Source organism: Dipodomys merriami, unplaced genomic scaffold (genome assembly GCF_024711535.1).
Source record: "Dipodomys merriami isolate MVZ:Mamm:240054 unplaced genomic scaffold, mDipMer1.0.p SCAF_19, whole genome shotgun sequence".
NCBI lineage: Eukaryota > Metazoa > Chordata > Mammalia > Rodentia > Heteromyidae > Dipodomys > Dipodomys merriami.
The window spans coordinates 25,993,575-26,014,940 of record NW_027203270.1 but is presented as its reverse complement, the minus strand read 5'-3'; the positions used below and the strand labels follow the sequence as shown (position 1 = coordinate 26,014,940).

Genomic DNA, 21,366 nt, shown 5'->3' with positions numbered 1-21,366 from the left:
GCTTTCTTCCAGTTAAACCTGGAAAGAAATATTATCTTTCAATCTGAAAGCAATTTTTCTCATGGACTAAAATACTGGTAACTTTTTTTGACTGATGTCTTAGTCATGATTAGTAGCATTAGACATTTCAGAGATTGTTCTAATTACTACTATAGTGTGTAGTTTATTTTCTTTGCATAACAAAAATACATTGCAGAGCTTTTAATTTTTTTTTTTTTTGGTCAGCCGTGGGGCTTGAACTCTGGGCCTGGGCGCTGTCCCTCAGCTCTTCAGCTCAAGGCGAGCGCTCTACCACTTGAGCTACAGCGCCTCTTCCTGTTTTCTGGTGGTTTATTGGAGATAAGAGTCTCATGGACTTTCTTGCCTGGGCTGGCTTTGAACCGTGATCCTCAGATCTCAGCCTCCTGAGTAGCTAGGATTACAGGCATGATCCACCAGCGCCCGGCAGAGCTTTTAAATATAGAGGGCCTATTCTAGTGAGCATTGATTACTACCCTTTAGCTTTATTTTTAATTTCTGTCTCTTGAAAAGAGACCACGTCTCAAAGTTGGTACAGTTCTCTAATCAGCAGCAACACTTCACCTGGGACCTTATCAGAACTAGAAATTATCAATCCTACCCTAGACCTGCTGAGTCAGAAACTTTGGGGTCAGGCCCAGTCATCATTTTAACAGGTGAGCATGATAGTTTGAAAACCACTAATCTAGAGGAAATGTGCTGAGACTGTGATACATTCCTCAGCCACTACAGATTTGACTCAAGAGAAGCCACACCAATTAAAAAGATTTGTGGAGGTGAGGGCAGAAGAAAAGCTCATGTGAACTTAATTGCTAGGTCCTCCCAAGAATCAGACTAGTTATGTATCAGTAGAGGTTTGGTGGAAAATTCAGTTTGCTCACTGAATTGAGAATTTGAGACTGGTGATAATGTCCCAAAGTCATCACATAAGAGGGTGTGGACAATGTGATTAACTCTTTCCAAGTGTTTTAGGTCTTTTGCAACAGACATATTTGTTCATTAGAACAAACTACAGACATTTACCACCATATCTAGCCACCCCTCCTTTTTTTGTGTGTGTCAGTCCTGGGGCACTGCCCCTGAACTCTTCTGACCAAGACTAGGCCTCTACCACTTGAGCTACAGCTACACTTCCAATTTTTTTTTTGTACTTAATTGGAGATGAGTGTCATGGACTTTCCAGTCTGGGCTGGCTTTGAACTACAATCCTCAGATCTTAGCCTCCTGAGTAACTAGGATTATAGGCGTGAGCCACCAATGCCTGGTTAGCTTTTCCCCTTTGATGTTCCCTTTAGTTTACTGCTGAAATGTTGCTGTAATATCTTTCATCTCCTGTAATCCCAGAATTGGTGGGACTGAATTAGGAAGATCTTGAGTTCAAGGCCAGCTAGAACTAAATTAGTGAGACTTTGTTTTGAAAAAGAAAGGAAGGAAGGAATGAAGGAAGGATTTCAAGATCTCTTTGTTTAAGGAGTAAGTTCCCTATTTTCTGAAAGTCTGAATAAAGAGTAACAAATGGGCTCCCTTAAGGGAAATAATTATTTAAGTAATTAATTTTCTAACCCAGACATGGTAACACACGAGTGTAATCCCAGCTTCTTGGGAGGTGGAAGTCAGGAGGTATGTGGTGAGAGACCAACTTGAGTAAAAAGATAGCTAGATCCCCATCTAAATATATGCTAGGTTCTGTGGTTCACATCTATAATCCTAGCTACAGGAGAGTATTGATAGGAGGCCATAGTTGAAGGCCACCCCAGGCAAAAGTGCAAGTCTTGAGCTGAATGCTGGTAGTTTGTGCCTATAATTCTAGCTAGTTAGGTAATTTAGATCAGAGAATTTAGGTTTGAAGCTAGCATAGGCAGAAAAATTTGGGAGAATCTTGTATTCTATTAACTAGGAAAAAGGTCTGACTTGAGGCATTGTTCAAATGGTAGAGCACTAGCCATGAGCAAAAAAGCTGAGAGTTGAAAACACTGAGTTTAAGCTCCAGTACAGTGAGCTAGCTAGCTAGTTTTAGATAGACAGGATAATCAAGCAAAAAGGGTAAAAATGAAAGGAACCTTTTAGAAAGATGATTCATAATTTTAAAATTATAAATTAAGGATTTTTTTTGTGATTACTGTCTAAACATTAAATAGCAAATGTAAACTCCAGATCTTTATGATCTTGCCCTATCCCCTCCCTCCCTGTCTGTGGAAGTACTTTGCCCATGAGGCTTTGGCTTTGAGTGCTGCTCCCAAACCATTTCCATCAGTGTCCCTTAAATCCCTAGCAGCCTCACAGCAGTCCTGACATGTGACAAGAACCACCGAACCACTGCTTCTACTGTCAAGTACACAGTCAGTGCCTTGCCCTTTCTTGCCATAATCGCAAAGCTTTGGCCAGGTACTTTCCAGAGGTCTTGCCCTACTGTTGCAGTGATGCTCATAGTGGTTGTGTCTACATCCAAGTATATGTTTAAATATCACACAAAGAGCCAGGTGGTACACATCTTTAATCTTAGCCCTCTGGAGAGAGGATGATCTTGAGTTTGAGACCAGCCTTGGGCTCTAGAGCTAGTTCATGATTAGCCTAAACTACATGGTTTGAACCTTGTCTCATCTAACAATGATGATAATGATGATGCAAAAAAAGTGAGCAAACCTGGGACCCTCAAATGTCAGAAACTTAAGTTTCTCATCAGATATTTTAGTGTTTGCAAATGACCTGAAACACTATCAATAGTAAGCCTCTCATCTTTTTTTAAAAAATAATTTGGTGAATGTAATCAATAATTTACAGAAATTACTTAGCATAAAATGGCTAAATCAGAAAATATTCTTTCCATATTTAGGCATAAGAATTACAATTGGCAAGGTGTGTAGAAAGGAAAAAAGTAAACATGCTGAATATTCTTATGATTAAAGGTGATTAAAAATTCAACTTAGCCATTTCTTATCCAGAGCATTTAAAATGACTTGTTAATGATTATCCTTTTCTCAGTCTTCTTGCTTATGAAGAACTGTAAGAGCTGGAGAGGTTTCTCTGCATCTTTTACCATAAGCACCATAACATATGAGAACGTAAAGAAGACTGGAAAAGTAATGGTTAATGGCATGCAGACCCCTGCCTTCCTTTCCTTCTCAGTTTTTCATCCATCTGCTTTCTTTATTTTTCTTTCTCATCTGCCATCTCCTTTGGGGCTTGGGCAAATACCTGAAGTGGTGAAACGTAACTTCTTACTGCAGATGGGAGGTAAAGTGTTTGCTCTTAGCAACTGGTGTAGCTTGGCTGGATGTGCTGTATATACTTAGGCACTATAGAAACAGAACTGAAGTTCTGCTCTCCTACTTCCTGTTAGTCATGGCTTTCAGACTTCTGAATGTGGGAAGGGGTAACCCAGAGAGTATAGCAAGTAACTTAGAGAAACATTGACAATATTTTTATTGTTACTAGAGAACCCAGAGTTTCTATTATTTGTTACAAGTTCAACAATGTGATTTTAGTAATTGCTTCAAAGGTCTTCAGTTGTTCTGGTCATCCTGGTTTCCCACCAAGCACAATTTTGTGTATAAATTTTGACCTTTCCTTGCTAAGACTTAGCATTCTATATACGAAGTAGTGAAAGTAGTAACTAGAATATTGAACTTTCTGCTTACTTCTATTTTTCTGATTATCTGAGAGTGCCAGATAAAGAAGCTTTTGATAGTTCAGAAAGTCTTTAGAGTATTCTAGTTGCTATGTGCTATCTATTGTTTGTCAGAACAAATATGTGTGCATTTGATGATAAGATTTACTTGAAGGAGATTATGTGAACCATATAGTACAGTAGGAGAGAGTTTTGTCTAGGGCTATCCCAAGAATAAGTTTAAATGTCATCTGAATACTCAAAATGAGTTACTTCCAGTCAGCTGGTTTGAAGTTGAAACAGAAAAAACCCTTTGTAGGCTGGGAAGGTGGCTCAGTGGTAGAGCGCTTGCCTTGCATGCATGAGGCCCTGGGTTCGATTCCTCAGCACCACGTAAGCAAAAAGAAAAAAGCTGGAAGTGGCGCTGTGGCTCAAGTGGTAGAGCACTAGCCTTGAGCTGAAGAGCTGAGGGACAGCGCCCAGGCCCAGAGTTCAGGCCCCACAACCGGACCCAAAAAAAAAAAAAGAAAAGAAAAGAAAAAACCCTTTGTATTCCCATGTAATTGGTGTTCCCATTATCTCATCTTAAACAATTGCAGTCTCATTGCAGTGTTTCTTTACCCTTCTAATATGCCTGTCTTTTGCTTTGCTTTATACTTCACAAAATAATTGCTTTTAGTTTTTTGGCCTTTAGACTTACCTGGTTTAAATCGAATTTTCCCTTTCTTTGCTACACCAGTTGTCCTATAACTTTTATCAAAGAAGGTAAGCATGTGGCATGTTTTCATAGCATACTTTGACAGGAGTAGGATCAAACTGAAATTTTTGGATGTAGAAAAATTCTAACATTTTATATTGCTTTTGAATAGGAAGGTTGTTCAGGATTCTTTGTCTTTGGTCAAATAAGTTGAATTTTAAAGTTGGGGAAGTCAGGCAATGGAAAAGTTGAAGTTAATTGGACTTTATTTTTCAGAGTAGATTTTCCATTCTGAAGGCAGGACCATTTGGATAGAGAGGCAAGGAGATAATAGACCTCTATGTGGGAAGATCCTTCTCTTTCATTTCATTGTATAAACTGTCATGGTGGAAATCATTTTAAATTTGACCAATTAAGCTAGTCCAGTGCGTCTAGATTGTTTGTTTATTGATTTTTTTTTTCACTTGATTCTTGAGCTGTGTTCTTAAGAATTCTTCTCTTGTAAAGCCTCTTAACCTTTTTTGGTATTCCTAGAATCCTAATCAGAAAATAAAGCATTAGAAAAACATATTTTCACTTTCTCTCCCCTTTATGGTTGCAGCAGAGACCCAGGCTTACCCAACTATTGTGCTTCTTCTCCTTTTGAAGACATACTTTTTTTTTTTTTGTAGTTAATTTGAGATAAGAGTCTCATGGACTTTTCTGCCTGGGCTGGCTTTGAACACTGATCCTCAGATCTTAGCCTCCTGAATAGCTACGATTATAGGTGTGAGCCATTGGTGCCCAGTGAAGAAATATTTTTCTAATACCATGCTTTGGGGATATTTTGTGCATTTTATATGTGTTCTGAATTCTTTTTTCTTTGTGGGATTTGGGACTTGAACTCAGGGCCATGGTGCTGTCCTAGAGCTCTTTTGCTCAAGGCTAGGGCCCTACCACTTTGAGCCACAGCTCTACTTCTGGTTTTCTGGGGATTCATTGGAGAGAAGAGTCTCAGGAACTTTCCTGCATGGGTTGGCTTTGAACCTCAATCCTTAGATTTCATCCTTCTGATTAGCTATGATTACAGGCATGCCCAGATTTTTGTGTGTGTGTGCTGGTCCTGGACTTGATCTCAGGTTCTGGGTGCTGTCCATGAGCTTCTTTTGCTTAAGACAAGCTCTTTGCCATTTGAACTACAGCTCCACTTCTACCTTTTTGGTAGTTTATTGGCGATAAGAGTCTCATAGACTTTTCTGCTTAGGCTGGCTTCAAATTACAATCCTCAGAACTCAGGTTCCTGTGAAGCTAGGATTAGAAGCATGATGTGTCCAGCCTAAATTTCTTAAAGGCCTGGAGAACCTAGAAATTTAGAGACGCTCCTTCTTTCCTTCTTCAGATCACAGTGTGTTCAAGATAGCACAGTGATTTGTTCCTTACCTGGAGAATCTGTGGCGTCCACATTCTCACACAAAGGAAGTTCTAGTTGGTAGCTACCTAGAAATTCGAGTATTAGCAGAGCTGATGCCTACTCACATGCTAAGGTATTTCCTGGTTCATTCAGGGAAACATTGAGGAGAAAAATGGCTTCCACCAAGTTACAGATTTATACATGTCACCATCACTTAATGTTTTTCTTCTATTCCTTATTTCTAAAATCATTTCTCCAGATTCTTTGCTGGGGAAATTATGCTTTCTTTACCTTTATTTCCTTTGTTTTATTCCCCTGTTCTTTCTGTGGGTATGTCCTTTCAGTGGTTTGTTTGGTGTTTTATTCTTGGTTTTGTTTTTTTTGTGTGTGTTTTTTTCACTTTTTTTCCCTGAACCTGTCTCCTGGTTCCTCGTTCCCTGCATGCCACTAACTATTTTCATTAGATATTAATTGATTTGTGAATTCAGGCTGAATTGCATCATCAGCAGATGGCGGATCCAGACCTGTTGGAAGAGTCCTCATCCCTCTTGGAGCCAAGTGAGATGGGAAGAGGCACGCCCTTAAGACTTGGGTAAGTACCACTTCAGCCCATTCATATCCAATAGGATCATATTCTCCTTTGCTGTTCAGAGGAGCAGTGAGGCTGGGCATTGACTTGCTGCCTGGATGTACTTTCTTGTGAGCCTGATGAGAGCTATTTCTCAGTCTCTAGATTCACTTCCTGAGTTGTCTGTCAACTCTCAGCTGGGCCAGCTGAGGTCAGGATAAGACTAACAGGCCTTTGACCAATAGTCATGTGTAGTGTATAATTTTTATCCTCTCACTTTTTTTTTGCATGTTGGGTGAGGTAAGCCTGCTCAAAGAAACAGATAGTGTGTGTTTTCTCTGCTATGTGGAAGCTAGATCTCAGATATCCTGGGATATGATAAATTATACCAGACTATAGGCACTCACACACTGTAAGACCAGAAGAGGCTATTCATAGGGGAGGAACACGAAGGCACAATGCCTATGTGCCTCTAATCATATAAAATAATATTTATTAAAAAGAACTTCAGGAAATGGAAACGAGATTTTTTTTTTCTCTGCTGTTTTGTTTTCTTGTTGTCTTATTTATTCATTTATCTGTCTTTAGGAGGATAAGGGGGGCACAGAAATGGAGGGACAAAGGGTGAACAAATGCAGCAGTGGTACTCAGTGGACACTACATTGAAAGTGAACGATATAATTTGTGGGTGAGAAGGGGAGAGAGCAAGGAAAGGGTGACATTGTTCAAAAAGAAATGTACTCTACTTGACTTACATAACTTTTACCCCTCTCTATATCACCTTTATAATAACAATAAAACATCACAATAAAAAAATCTAGAAGTTGAGCCGGGCGCTGGTGGCTCACACCTGTAATCCTAGCTACTCAGGAGGCTGAGATCTGAGGATCACGGTTCAAAGCCAGCCGGGGCAGGAGAGACCGTGAGACTCCTATCTCCAATAAACCACCAGAAAACTGGAAGTGGCGCTGTAGCTCAAGTGGTAGAGCGCTCGCCTTGAGCTGAAGAGCTGAGGGACAGCGCCCAGGCCCAGAGTTCAAGCCCTACGGCCGACAAAAAAAAAAAAAAAAAATCTAGAAGTTGAAAAAAATAACAATAAAACAATTAAACAAAAACTTCCCATCCCAGAGTTAGGGATTTAGCTCAGTAGATGAGCACTTGCCTAGCAAGTGCAAGGTGCTGAGTTCAGTCCTCAGCTCTGCATCACACACGCGCGCACACACACACACACACACACACACACACACGCATGCACGCACGCACGCACGCACATGCACACGCTCACATACACAATCTGCCTTACCCATGTTGTCAACTGGAGTTCCTGATCTGGCTCTTTTCCCACAGCTTCGTGGCTGGTGTGATTAACCGGGAGCGCATCCCTACTTTTGAACGCATGCTTTGGCGCGTGTGCCGAGGGAATGTGTTCCTGCGACAGGCTGAAATCGAGAACCCCCTGGAGGATCCTGTGACTGTAAGACAAGGAAATTGTGTCCTGTGGACTAGGTCTTATAAAGGGAGTCCAGAGCAGTAGCACAGCATGGCATCACCTGAATCCTCCTCTTCACAGAGGAGCCTTCTGTTTATCCCTGCTTTGATCTGAGAACTTGAGGACTGCTGTTCTTCTTTAACTTAACTACTTTCATGTATTCCGATGTGTACATGTCATATGCATATTTTCAAGCCTTATCTATCTATGGAGATATTATCTTTATTGGAAATTTTATTTCCAATAATTTTAAACTTTTAACTTTATATATTTCCTGTTACTTATCTGGAGGTCAGAGAAAAATTGCCTTTTATGAAAACTAATTTACAGCAAACATCTGGTTCCAAATGTATTAATGTTCATGTGAGAAAAGAGGAGAGATTTCCTAATGGAGAGATTTAATGTTCATAAGCTGATAAAAACTTTATTATCTACTTGTTTACTGTGAAAATCAGAAACTTAGTTTAAGAATAAGTATTGCCAGGTGCTGGTAGTTTATACCTGTAATAATACTCAGGAAGCTGAGATCTAAGAGTTAAGGTTCAAAGCCAGCCTGGCAGCCAAATCTGAGAGAATTTTATCTCCAGTTAACCAGCAAATAGCCAGGAATGGAGGTGTAGATCAAGTGGTAAGGGCCAGCCTTGAGAAAAAAAGCTACAGGACAGTATCCAGGACCTGAATGCAAGTCCTCAGTACTGGCACCAAAAATTAAATAAATAAATAAATATTGTGCAGGATAAGATTATTTTCCCTACTAAGCATTTTGGAAAGTAGGAACAGCCTAGCAGCTTAGCATCTGACAATTCATAACCTACATCTATTGGAACAGAGTGAGTCCTAATTTCAGGGATTAGAAGCATAGGTTGAATTTACTGCAAAAATTTCACTTCTTTTTTTTTTTTTTTTTTGCCAGTCCTGGGACTTGGGCCTGGGCACTGTCCCTGAGTTGCTTTGGCTCAAGGCTGGCACTCTGCCACTTGAGCCACAGAACCACTTCCAGTTTTTCTGTTTATGTGGTACTGAGGGATCAAACCCAGGGCTTCATGCATGCCAGGAAGCCCTCTACTCTCAGTCTCACTCACACTCTCAGCCCCTGTGTGGGACTTTCTAAGCTCCTAAACAGACATGAGTAGCTTCCTTCCCTTTCTTCTATAATTCTGTCATTTAGGCAACATGAGATTCAAAGCTGATTGGAAAATAAGCCAAAGAGGAACATATTGTAGACTTTCTTCTCTTTGTTGTATCCAAAAACAGAGAAAGATTTTTTTGAAGGTGAGGTTATCATGTAGATATTTTTTTTTTTTTGGGTCCAGTCATGGGGCCTGAACTCTGGGCCTGGGCGCTGTCCCTCAGCTCTTCAGCTCAAGGCTAGCATTCTACCACTTGAGCCACAGCACCACTTCCAGCTTTTTTCTTTTTGCTTATGTGGTGCTGAGGAATCGAACCCAGGGCCTCAGGCATGCAAGGCAAGCACTCTACCACTGAGCCAACTTCTCAGCCCCCATGTAGATATTCTTGTAATAAAGCTTAAGAAATGGAGTACAAGCCAGGCGCCGATGGTTCACGCCTGTAATCTTAGCTACTCAGGAGGCTGAGATCTGAGAATCGCGGTTCAGAGCCAGCCCGGGCAGGAAAGACTGTGAGACTCCTATCTCCAATAAACCACTAGAAAACCAGAAGTAGTGCTGTAGCTCAAGTGGTAGAGCGCTCGCCTTGAGCTGAAGAGCTGAGGGACGGCGCCCAAGCCCAGAGTTCAAGCCCCATGACCGACAAAAAAAAAAAAGAAAAAAGAAATGGAGTACAGGGGCTGGGAAGGTGGTTCAGTGGTAGAGCGCTTGCCTTGCATGCTTGAGGCCCTGGGTTCGATTCCTCAGCACCACATAAGCAAAAAGCAAAAAGCCGGAAGTGGCACTGTGGCTCAAGTGGCAGAGTGCTAGCCTTGATCTGAAGTGCTGAGGGACAGCGCCCAGGCCCAGAGTTCAGGCTCACGACCAAAAGAAAAAAAAAGAAAAAGAAATGGAGTACAGTTGGTCACCATTGACTTAGCTATTCAGGAGGCTAAGATCTGAGGATCATGGTCAAAGCCAGCCCAAGCAGGAAAGTTTGTGATACTTTTATCTCCAATTAACCAAAAATAAAAAAGCTGGAAATGGAGGTGTGGCTCAACTGATAGAACATTGTCCTTGAACACAAAAGCTCAGAGACAGCACCCAGGCCCAGGCCCTGTGGTCAAACCCAGGACTGGTGCGCTTTCTCTCTCTCTCTCTCTCTCTCTCTCTCTCTCTCTCTCTCTCACACACACACACACACACACACACACACACACACACACACACACACACACACACACACACACACACACACACACACACACACACACACACACACACACACACACACACACACACACACACACACACACACACACACACACACACACACACACACACACACGAGAGAAATGGAGTACTGATAGTGGCTAAAGTTAAGAAGGCCATATCCTTAAAGAATTCCTGTTGTTCCTGATCACTCAGAAAGTTAGATGTTGAAGAGATTTTCATCCCCATCTAGAAGTCTGAACTCTTGTGTTTGTTTCTGGCCCTAGGGTGACTACGTGCACAAGTCTGTGTTTATCATCTTCTTCCAAGGTGATCAGCTGAAAAACAGAGTCAAGAAAATCTGTGAAGGGTAAGAAGCACCTGCTTTTACCTAAGAGGGCACAGCCTATTGCTTGACTAACGAGGTTTAGGAATCAGAATAGTGAAGTGCATATCCTAATGAGCCAATTTTGACATGGTGAATATATCATTTATTTTGTGTGTACATGTGCCAGTATTAGGGCTTGAATTATGAACTCTTGTCAGCATTCTGTCTCCTTTTTCACTTATGACTGACTGATACTGTACCACTTGAACCACATTTCTTTTCATGTATTGGGTTATTTTTGGTGCTGATGTTGGAATTTTAACTCAGAGCTGTGGTGCTGTTGCTTAGCTTTTTGCTCAAGCCATTCTACCAATAGAGCCACAGCTCTACTTCTCAGCTTTTTGGTGGTTAATTGGAGATAAGACTTTCATGGACTTTCCTGCTGGCTTCAAACTATGATCCTCAGATCTCAGCCTCCATAGTACTAGGATTATAGGTGTGAGTCACCAGTTATATTTGTTGCTTTTTACAGGTAATCTGGATATAAGAATCTCTTGCACTTGTCTGCCTGGGCTGGCTTTGAAACTCAACTCTCAGAATTCAGCCTCCTAAGTAGCCAGGATTGTAGGTGTTCCTACCACTGCTCAGCTTTTGCTCATGGCTAGTGTTATACCATTTGAGCTCCAGTCCAGTTTTTATTGCAGTGGCTAGAGATGGAGTTGCATGGATATTTCTGCCCAGTAGGAGTGAACCACTGGTGCCTGGTAAATATGTTGGTTACTAATGTTAGGTCTATTTTTTTTTTTTTTTTTGGGTCCGGTCGTGGGGCCTGAACTCTGGGCCTGGGCGCTGTCTCTCAGCTCTTCAGCTCAAGGCTAGCACTCTACCACTTGAGCCACAGCGCCACTTCCGGCTTTTTTCTTTTTTCTTTTCTTTTTTTTTTTTTTTTTTGTCGGCCGTGGGGCTTGAACTTTGGGCCTGGGCGCTGTCCCTCAGCTCTTCAGCTCAAGGCGAGCGCTCTACCACTTGAGCTACAGCGCCACTTCCGGTTTTCTGGTGGTTTATTGGAGATAGGAGTCTCACGGTCTCTCCTGCCCGGGCTGGCTTTGAACCGCGATCCTCAGATCTCAGCCTCCTGAGTAGCTAGGATTACAGGCGTGAGCCACCAGCGCCCGGCTTCTTTTTTTTTTTTTAATTTAATTTAATTTTATTTGTGAGCATACTATACAGAGGAGTTACTATTACATGGGCAGGATAATGCATACATTTCTTACCAAGCATTGCAGCCTCCTCCTTTGTTTACCCTTCACATCCCTTCCCAGCCTCCCCCCTTTTCTTTTTTTTTTTTTTTTTTTTTGCTTATGTGGTGCTGAGGAATCGAACCCAGGGCCTCAGGCATGCAAGGCAAGCGCTCTACCACTGAGCCACCTTCCCAGCCCCTGTTAGGTCTATTTTATTGTGGGCTTTTTTTTTTTTTTTTTGGCAGTCGTGGAGCTTGAACTCTCTGGGCCTGGGCACTGTCCCTCAGCTCTTCAGCTCGAGGCAAGCTCTCTACCATTTGAGCTACAGCACCACTTCCTGTTAGGTCTATTTTAAACCATTAGAAAAAGAAATAATCCCAAGTGTTTTGTTTGTTTATTTTAGTGTCATCAAAACCAGTTTTCTTAGTGAGATGCCAATGGCTCAAGCCTGTAATCCTTGCTACTCAGGAGGCTGAGATCTGAGGATCGAGGTTCAAAGGGAAAGTTCTTGAGACTTTTTTTTTTTTGTCGGTCGTGGGGCTTGAACTCTGGGCCTGGGCGCTGTCCCTCAGCTCTTCAGCTCAAGGCGAGCGCTCTACCACTTAAGCTACAGTGCCACTTCCAGTTTTCTGGTGGTATATTGGAGATAGGAGTCTCACGGTCTTTCCTGCCCGGGCTGGCTTTGAACCGCGATCCTCAGATCTCAGCCTCCTGAGTAGCTAGGATTACAGGCGTGAGCCACCAGCGCCCGGCTAGTTCTTGAAACTTTTATTTCCAGTGTTTTTACTGGAGAAAACCAGAAAACTGGAAGTGGCGTTGTTGTGTATCATGTGGTAGAGTGCTAGCCCTTGATCTAAAGAGCTGGAGGACAGTGCAGAGGCCCAGAGTTCAATACCCAGGACCAACAACAACCAAAAAAAACACCGGTTTTCTTTATCTAGGACAGTGGATTTACATATGTGCATTAAGCCATAGCTTTTCTGAAATTCTGCCATATTGACAGAGTTTTTTACATGGATTTTTTTCCCCTAGAAATTTGCAATAAATTTTCTTACTATTTTTTAATATCTCAAGAGAACTACATAGCTATGAGAATTTCAAAATAGTTCAAATGTTGTTATTACCCTGTCTGTAAACCTCTTCACATAATTAGTGCTGGTTAATGCATTAGCCTTACTTAATCCTGTTTGTGCTGCTAGTAATTTAGAATTCCTTTTCCAGATTGCTTGAATTGAATATGTTAAAAAAAAAACTTCACTGTTCCTAAGGCCATACCCATACATTTTAGGTTCCGAGCCTCACTCTATCCCTGCCCTGAGACACCACAAGAAAGGAAAGAGATGGCTTCCGGAGTCAATACCAGGATTGATGATCTCCAAATGGTACACCAAGGGCCAGAGGGAATTTTGTTTTTGTGAACTACTACAGTAGAGGTCTTTTGTCTTTCCTAAATCACTGATTTTGTTAGGCACCTGCAGAAGTTGAGGATACATTAAGAAATGAAGCGAGGAAGAGAGGAGAGAGGAGGGAAGAGAGAGGAAGGAAGGGGAAAAAAAAAGGGATAGGAAGGGGGGTTGTACCCTTGTATAAGTCTGCCTGGGAGCTGAGCATGTCTCAAGGAATGACTGTTAATAATAGTGTTAGTTGAGGCTGGGAATGTGGCCTAGTGGTAGAGTGCTTGTCTAGTATGCATAAAGCCCTGGGTTTGATTCTTGAGTACCACATAAACAGAAATAGCTGGAAGTGGCACTGTGGCTCTAGTGGTAGAGTGCTAGCTTTGAGCAAAAGAAGCTCAGGGACAGCACCCAGACCCTGAGTTCAAGCCCCAGGATTGGCAAAAAAATATATATATATATATTATTATTATTATCCTCAAGGCAGGAATGCTATAGGCATCAGGATTTAAATCCTCTCTAGTTTATGAGTCTGGGATTGTGTGTGTGTGTGTGTGTGTGTGTGTGTGTGTGTGTGTGTGTGTGTGTGTGTGTGTGTGTGTGTGTGTGTGTGTGTGTGTGTGTGTGTGTGTGTGTGTGTGTGTGTGTGTGTGTGTGGTGTGTGTGTGTGGTGTGTGTGATGGTATTGGGCTTGAACTCAGGGTCTAGGCACTGCCCTGTAGCTTTGTTAGCTCCAAGGCTGGCAGGCACTCTGCCATTTGAGCCAAAACTCCATTTTGGGCCTTTTGGTGGTTAATTGGAGCTAAGAGTTCTTCTATGCATGAACCACTGATACCCAGTAAGTCCAATATTTTTTTATAACAAAAAAAGGGAAGGGCTGCTGTCATAGCTCAGTGGTAGAACACCTGCCTAGCAAGTTCAAAGCCCTGAGTTCAAAACTCAGTACTGGTAGTGGAGGTGGGCAGCAGGGATGAGTATGTTTAGCTAAGAAAAAAAGAATACAGAAGTCAGTCTTACCCTTATACACATACTCTTCTCCCTGGGCAGCTTCTGTTATAGCATGGTGTGTTTCTGGTCACATTTTTTTGTTTGTTTTTTTGTTTTCTAGTCCTGGGCTTGAACTCAGGGCCTAGGAACTGTCCCTAAGCTTCTTTAGCTCAAGGCTACCACTACTTGAGCCACAGTGCCACTTCCGGCTTTTTCTGTTTATGTGGTACTGAGGAATTGAACCCAGGACTTAATGCATGCTAGGCAAGCACTCTACCACTAAGCCATATTCCCAGACCATCTGGTCACCTTTTTATCTTTTCTTTTTTGGTGCTGGTCCTGGGGCTTGAACTCAGGGCTTGGGTTCTGTCCTTGAGCTTTTGTGCTCAAGGCTGGTGCTCCACTTTTGGCTTTTTGGTGGTTAATTGGAGATAAGAGTCTCACACACTTTCCTGCCCTGACTGGCTTTGAACCGTGATCCTCGGGTCTCAGCCTCCTAAGTAGCTAAGATTATATGCATGAGCCACAGGCACCCAGCCATATTGATATTATAACTACACAGTCCAGGCAAAGAGCCTTGGTATAATTCTAAAATCCATTGAGACTGAATTAGATTTTGACCAAGTCACAGTGTGTATTATGCACACTATGGTCATCAAAGATTTTTTTTTTTTGGTTGTTGTTTTGTTTTTGTGGCGTCTGCTATTCAGGAAGCTGATTCAGGAGGATTGCAATTCAAAGCCAGTCTGGGCAGGAAAGCCCATAAGATTCTTATCTCCAAGCTGGGCGCTGGTGGCTCACGCCTGTAATCCTAGCTACTCAGGAGGCTGAGATCTGAGGATCGTGGTTCAAAGCCAGCCCGGGCAAGAAAGACCGTGAGACTGCTATCTCCAATAAACCACCAGAAAACTGGAAGTGGCGCTGTAGCTTAAGTGGTAGAGCGCTTGCCTTATGCTGAAGAGCTGAGGGACAGCACTCAGGCCCAGAGTTCAAGCCCCACAACCGACAAAAAAAAAAAAGATTCTTATCTCCAGTTAACTACCAAAAAAGTCAGAAGTTGAGCTGTGGCACAAGTGGTATAGCATTAACTTTGAGCAAAAAAGCTCAGGGATGACTTATATAACTATAACCCCGCTGTACATCAATAACAATAAAATATATGTTGTTGTTGTTGTTGGTTGTGGGGCTTGAACTCAGGGCTTGGGTGCTGTCCCTGAGGCTTTCTGTGCTTAAGGCTAGTGCTCTACCACTTGAGCCACAACGCCACTTCCAGATTTTGAGTGGTTAATTGGAGATAAGTGCCTCATGGGGACCTTTCTGCCCAGACTGGCTTTGAACCATGATCCTCAGATCTCTGCCTCCTGAGCAGGTAGGACTGCAGGCATGAGCCACTGGTTCCCTGTTTAATAAAATACACTTAAAGAAAAGAAAAGAAAAAGCACAAGGATACCTGAGTTCAAGCACTAGGATTAGCAGCAAAAACAAAAAACAAAAAAGGCCTACCTAGGGAGTAAAGCCTTATCTGTGATGACAGTTGTATGTGGCAGTCCAAGTTCATTTGGAGCTGTGAGTAATCCTCATTGTCATAATATCTCCCAGATCACATTCCAGGCATGTCAGGTGATTAGTACTTTACTCTTCTGGTGGTGCTGGCTCACATGCAGGGCATTCTGCTGCTGCTGTTCTTAAGTGTGGGACTGTCTACTTATAAGCTTGTGGACCTGTGCTACCCACCTCTTCAGGTTCAGGCTTCTATGTGGAAAGTATTGCTCTTTAGCCATCCAAGTGAAAGCTAGGAAACTACATTTGTTGTGCTTTGGGTTGGTGGGTGAATAAAGAGAAAGCTAAAAACTTTTCTCAGGTGTCTTTTTAGCTGGAAGCTAAATGAAAATGTACATTAGTATAGAACTAATATTTTTTTGTAATTTGACCAAGAATCCAAAATCCAGCCAGAGAAAGAATAAGGTAGTTCTTTGGTAACTTTTTAAAAAAGCTATGCCTCTTTGTCATTCCTATTCTGAGATATGTTCCTTTCTCCAAAGGTTCTGAATCAAACAGAAGATCACCGCCAGAGGGTTCTGCAGGCAGCTGCTAAGAATATTCGAGTCTGGTTCATCAAGGTGCGGAAGATGAAGGCTATCTACCACACCCTGAACCTGTGCAACATAGATGTGACTCAGAAGTGCTTGATTGCAGAAGTCTGGTGCCCTGTCACTGACCTTGACTCCATCCAGTTTGCACTCAGAAGGGGCACGGTGAGTCTCCAAAGCTAACCAGTGAAGCTTACACCAGGAAGAGAGGTTCTGATCAATTCCATTTTATGACATCTTGGTTTTTAGAGTTATTTTTATTTTTTTTTATTTTTTTGATTGGTCATAGGGCTTGAATTCAGGATGTGGGCTCTATCCCTGAGCTTGTTTACTCAAGGCTAACACTCTACCACTTTGTACCACAGATCCACTTCTGGTTTTCTAGTTGTTAATTGGAGGTAAGAGTCTCATGGCTTTGAACCCTGATCCTCAGGTCTCAGCCTTCGAAGCCACCAGTGCCCAGTTTACTTTTAGAGTTTTTAATATTATAATTCTTGTATCCTATAGTTTATATGTAAACAGAATGTCCTACAGTACCAACCAGGTGAAATGATTTGGTCATATGCCCATGATTCTTAGCATGGCTCATAACTGAGTATCAGTTTCCTCTTGACTACTTCTGTAGTTCATTAGAGCAATTGCTCTCTAGGCCTGGAAGGATTCAGAGAAATACAGGTGCTGGGAAGGTGGCTCAGTGGTAGAGCACTTGCCTTGCATGCATGAGGCCCTGGGTTCGATTCCTCAGTACCACATAAGCAAAAAAAAGAAAAAAGCCGGAAGTGGAGCTATGGCTCAAGTGGTAGAGCACTAGCCTTGAGCTGAAGAGCTGAGGGACAGCACCCAGGCCAAGAGTTCAGGCACCACAACCGGACCACCCCCCCCCCCCAGAGAAATACAAATGTGCCTCAAGTATCACTTTATTAGGATAGGTTGACACTAAGAGTAGAATGTATGTGGAGAGAGGTGTAGCTTTTCTGATGAAACCATCAGAATGAATAAGATATTTATCAGCAGTGATGAAAAGAAAACAATATGGACAAAGAGCAGAAGAATGGTACAGTAGTGTGTGGTGGACAAGAACAAGAATTTTAAAGGTTTTGCTGAAAGTAGGAACTAAAACTGCATATGGTTATTTAGAACCTAGCTGTGAATGAATTTTTTTGTGGGGGTGAGGGAATCTGTCATGGGGCTTGAATTCTGGGCCTGGGTGCTGTTCCTGAGCTCTTTTTTGCTCAAGGCTAGTGCTCTACCACTTTGAGACACAGTGCCACTTCAGTTTTCTGGTGGTTAATTGGAGACAAAAGTCTTTAAGACTTTCTTGCGTGGGCTGGCTTTGAACCATGATCCTCAGATCTCAGCCTCCTGAGTAGCTAGGATTACAGGTGTGAGTTGCCAGCACCCAGCTTGATTTTGTGTGTGTGTGTGTGTGTGTGAGGCTTGAACTCAGGATTCACCCTTGCTAATCAGGCACTTGTTTGTTTTTTTTTTTTTGGTTGGTTGTGGGACCCTAACTCGGCCTGGGTGCTTTCCCTCAGCTCTTCAGCTCAAGGCAAGTGCTCTACCACTTGAACCTCAGCCCCACTTCCGGCTTCTTCTGCTTATGTGGTGCTGAGGAATCGAACCCAGGGCCTTATGCATGTAAGACAAGCACTCTACCACTGAGCCACCTTCCCAGTCTAATCAGGCACTTGAATCATACTTCCAGCCAGCAAAGACAGCAAAAGAATGGTTAGTGAGCAGAAAAGAACTCCTAAAGAATAAAGAGCAAGAAGAGGAAGAGTTCCAGTGTCAGCTGTGTATGGGAGAGAAGACAGTCAGTTTGAGCAGCCAGACTGCAGGGATCAAGGCATGAAGAGCAAGTGGTGAGGAGAAACTGAGCATAAGCTTTGTTTTCTCCATGAGAGGAGAGTGATGCTTGTGGAAGAAGCAGTTCCATATTTTGAGTTTTGGTTCCACATTTTGCTGGGACTAGAGGTACACACTAGTGTTCTGTCTTAAAGTTTTTTTTTGTTTTTGTTTTTTCTGGTAAGGATGTTCTCAGGACTTAATTGAAATTGTATACTTAACTCCAAGTGTCCCCAAAGAATAAACAAGATAACCTTTTGTTGGTTTTATGCAGATAATTTATACAAAAAAAAGCACATTTTATGTGTACAGTTTGAATTTTAATACATATATGCATCTGAATAACCACTGCCACAAGGAGGAGGACAACCTAATCTTGATGTGCATGCTGATGTTTTTCAGGAACACAGTGGTTCCACTGTACCCTCCATACTGAACAGGATGCAGACAAATCAGACTCCCCCAACCTATAATAAAACCAACAAGTTCACATACGGCTTTCAGAACATAGTAGATGCTTATGGAATTGGGACTTACCGAGAAATAAATCCAGGTAAAAACACTGAACCTTTTTCCTCCTGAAGTTCTCATTTGATTCTTTTAATACCTCACTCTTCTATCCATTGATCAACTAGCTTAAAGCTAAAGATGATATCAAGTCCTCAGTTCACATGTAATTCCTGTGGGACAAGTGTCAATTTGACATGAATAATAAGTTTACTGCTTTAAGAACTCACTGGATTGAATTCTCTGGGTCATGAAGCCTTAGGAACACTTAAAATTCTCTTTCCTAGCTGGGCACTAGTGGTTCTCACGAGGCTGAGATCTGAGGATTGTGATTCAAAACCAGCCAAGGCAGTAAAATTCATGAGACTCTTATCTCCAATTAACCACCAGAAAAATAGAAGTGGCGCTGTGGCTCAAGTGGTATAGCACTAGCCTTGAATGAAAAAGCTTAGGAACAGCGTCCAAGGCGGTTCAAGCCTTGCAACCAATCAAAAAAAAAAAAAAACCCAAAAAAACAAAAAACACAATTCCTTTTCCTATATTGTTTTTTTGGGGGATGGAGTGGGGAGGTGTTGGTCATGGAATTTGAATTCTGGGCCTGGGCGCTGCCCCTCAGCTCTTCAGCTCAAGGCTAGTGCTCTACCACTTGAGCTACAGTGCCACTTCCAGTTTTCTGGTAGTTTATTGGAGATAAGAGTCTTATGGAAGCCAGGCGCTGGTGGCTCATACCTGTAATCCTAGCTACTCAGGAGGCTGAGATCTGAGGATCGCGGTTCAAAGCCAGCCCGGGCAAGAAAGTCCGTGAGACTCTTATTTCCAATAAACCGCTCGAAAACCGGAAGTGGTGCTGTGGCTTAAGCTGTAGAGTGCTTGCCTTGAGCTAAAAAGCGTAGGGCCAGTGCCCAGGCCCAGAGTTCAAGCCCCACGACCGACAAAAAAGAAATAAATAAAAGAGTCTTACGGACTTTTCTTCCCAGGCTGGCCTTGAACCGTCATCTTCAGATCTCAGCCTTTCTAGTAGCTAGGATTACAGGTATGAGCCATCGGTGCCTGGCTTCCTGTATTCTTTTGTATGTATGTGTGCCTGTACTGGAACTTGAACTCATGCTCATATTTAGTTTTTGTTTTTTGTTGGTCATGGGTCTTGAACTCTGGGCCTGGACACTGTCCCTGAGCTCTTCATCTCAAGGTCAGCACTCTACCACTTGAGCCACAGCACCACTACCGGTTTTCTTGTGGTTGATTGGAGATAAGAGTCTCATGGGACTGGGAAGGTGGCTCAGTGGTAGAGCTTTTGTCTTGCATTCATGAGGTCCTGGGTTCAATTCCTCACCACCACATAATCAGAAAAAGCCAGAAGTGGCACTGTGGCTCAAGTGGTAGAGTGCTAGCCTTGAGCCGAAGAGCTCAGGGACAGTGCCCATGCCAAGAGTTCAAGCCCCATGACTAACCAAAAAGACAAAAAAAAAAAAAAAATTGTCTCATGGATGTTCCTGCCTGGGTTTGCTTTGAACGACAATCCTCAGATCTCAGCCTCCTGAGTAGTTAGGATTACAGGCGTGAGCAACCAACACCCAGCTTTCTGTAGTCTTTCTCAGCCATAAAATACCTGGCCTTCTCTAGAAAATCATTTATAGTAATTGTTTTAAGGAAATTTTTTTGGCCAGTCCTGGGGCTTGAACTCTGGGCCTGTGTACTGTCTCTGACTCCCTTCCTCCCTCCCTCTCTCCCTTCCTTCCTTCCTTTCTTCCTTTTGTTCAAGGGGAGCACTCCACCCTTGAGCTACAGTGCCACTTCTGGCTTTTTCTGAGTAGTTTATTGGGGATAAAAGTCTCACAGATTTTCTTGCCCAGGCTGGCTTTGAACCTCGATCCTCAGATCTGAGCCTCCTGAGTAGCCAATGGGAGCCACCAGTGCCTGGTTTAAGAAAAATATTCCAAGATATATTTTAGACTTCCTCCTGGCTTCCCTATTCTAAGGTTATATAGAGAAAACAGAGTTATTATTAGCCACTTTTAGTATATCAGGTCTCTCCTCTTGAAAAAATTAATTGTTGTCAAGAACTAGCATCCATCTTTAGCTGGAGTCGTATTTAGGACCTGCTTTGTCACAACTCTAGGCTTTCCCCATTACTTGGTAGCTTTATTTAGTTCATACATGGCTGTTGCACAGGTGGAGTGAGCTGGTCGTCCCAGAAGCTGTGTCAAAGGGTTAGAAGAAGGGAACTAGAGAGTAAACCATGTTGCCTTCATTTCCTGTTAGCTGCTTTGCAAGGGTGCATAGATCCTGCCATGAAAGATTTTTCCTGAGAGTTCATCTGTTTGCCAGCTGAGGAATAAGCTATCCCCATTGATCTTAGAATACAGAGAAAAATGTGGTATTTGGGACATTGTTGTGCTTTTATGTAATTTGTGTTTTTCTTTCTTTGGTTCTTTGTAGCTCCATATACCATCATCACTTTCCCCTTTCTCTTTGCTGTGATGTTTGGAGACTTTGGCCATGGCATTTTGATGACCCTTTTTGCTGTGTGGATGGTGTTAAGGGAGAGCCGGATCCTCTCCCAAAAGAACGAAAATGAGGTAATGTTTGTTACATCTATATTAGATTGAAAAGTTGTTTCTTAAGTATTCATTATGAAATTAATGATCTAGAAATCCATGAATTTATTATTTGTTTGTTTTTTTGGGGTCCGGTAATGGAGCCTGAACTCTGGGCCTGGGTGCGGACTCCCTCAGCTCTTCAGCTCAAGGCTAGCGCTCTACCACTTCAGCCATGGCGCCACTTCCGGCTTTTTTCTTTTTGCTTATGTGGTGCTGAGGAATCGAACCCAGGGCCTCTGGCATGCAAGGCATGCGCTCTACCACTGAGCCACCTTTCCAGCCCCCCA

At 42.5% G+C, this 21,366-nt stretch overlaps 1 protein-coding gene across 8 annotated transcripts in view; it reads left to right on the top strand.

Annotated features, from left to right (window-relative positions):
* Atp6v0a1 (ATPase H+ transporting V0 subunit a1) overlaps positions 1–21,366 on the top strand; it is a 69,943-nt gene that overhangs the window by 22,071 nt on the left and 26,506 nt on the right. For 6 of the 8 annotated variants that reach the window (XM_070027999.1, XM_070028002.1, XM_070027997.1 and 3 more), the window contains 7 exons: positions 6,201–6,304; positions 7,628–7,754; positions 10,375–10,457; positions 12,945–13,038; positions 16,080–16,292; positions 18,375–18,525; positions 20,919–21,058. In XM_070027999.1, coding sequence (XP_069884100.1) covers positions 6,201–6,304; positions 7,628–7,754; positions 10,375–10,457; positions 12,945–13,038; positions 16,080–16,292; positions 18,375–18,525; positions 20,919–21,058 — 912 coding nt within the window. The remainder of the gene's footprint in view (positions 1–6,200; positions 6,305–7,627; positions 7,755–10,374; positions 10,458–12,944; positions 13,039–16,079; positions 16,293–18,374; positions 18,526–20,918; positions 21,059–21,366) is intronic. The other 2 variants (XM_070028004.1, XM_070028003.1) reach the window with 1 other exon arrangement.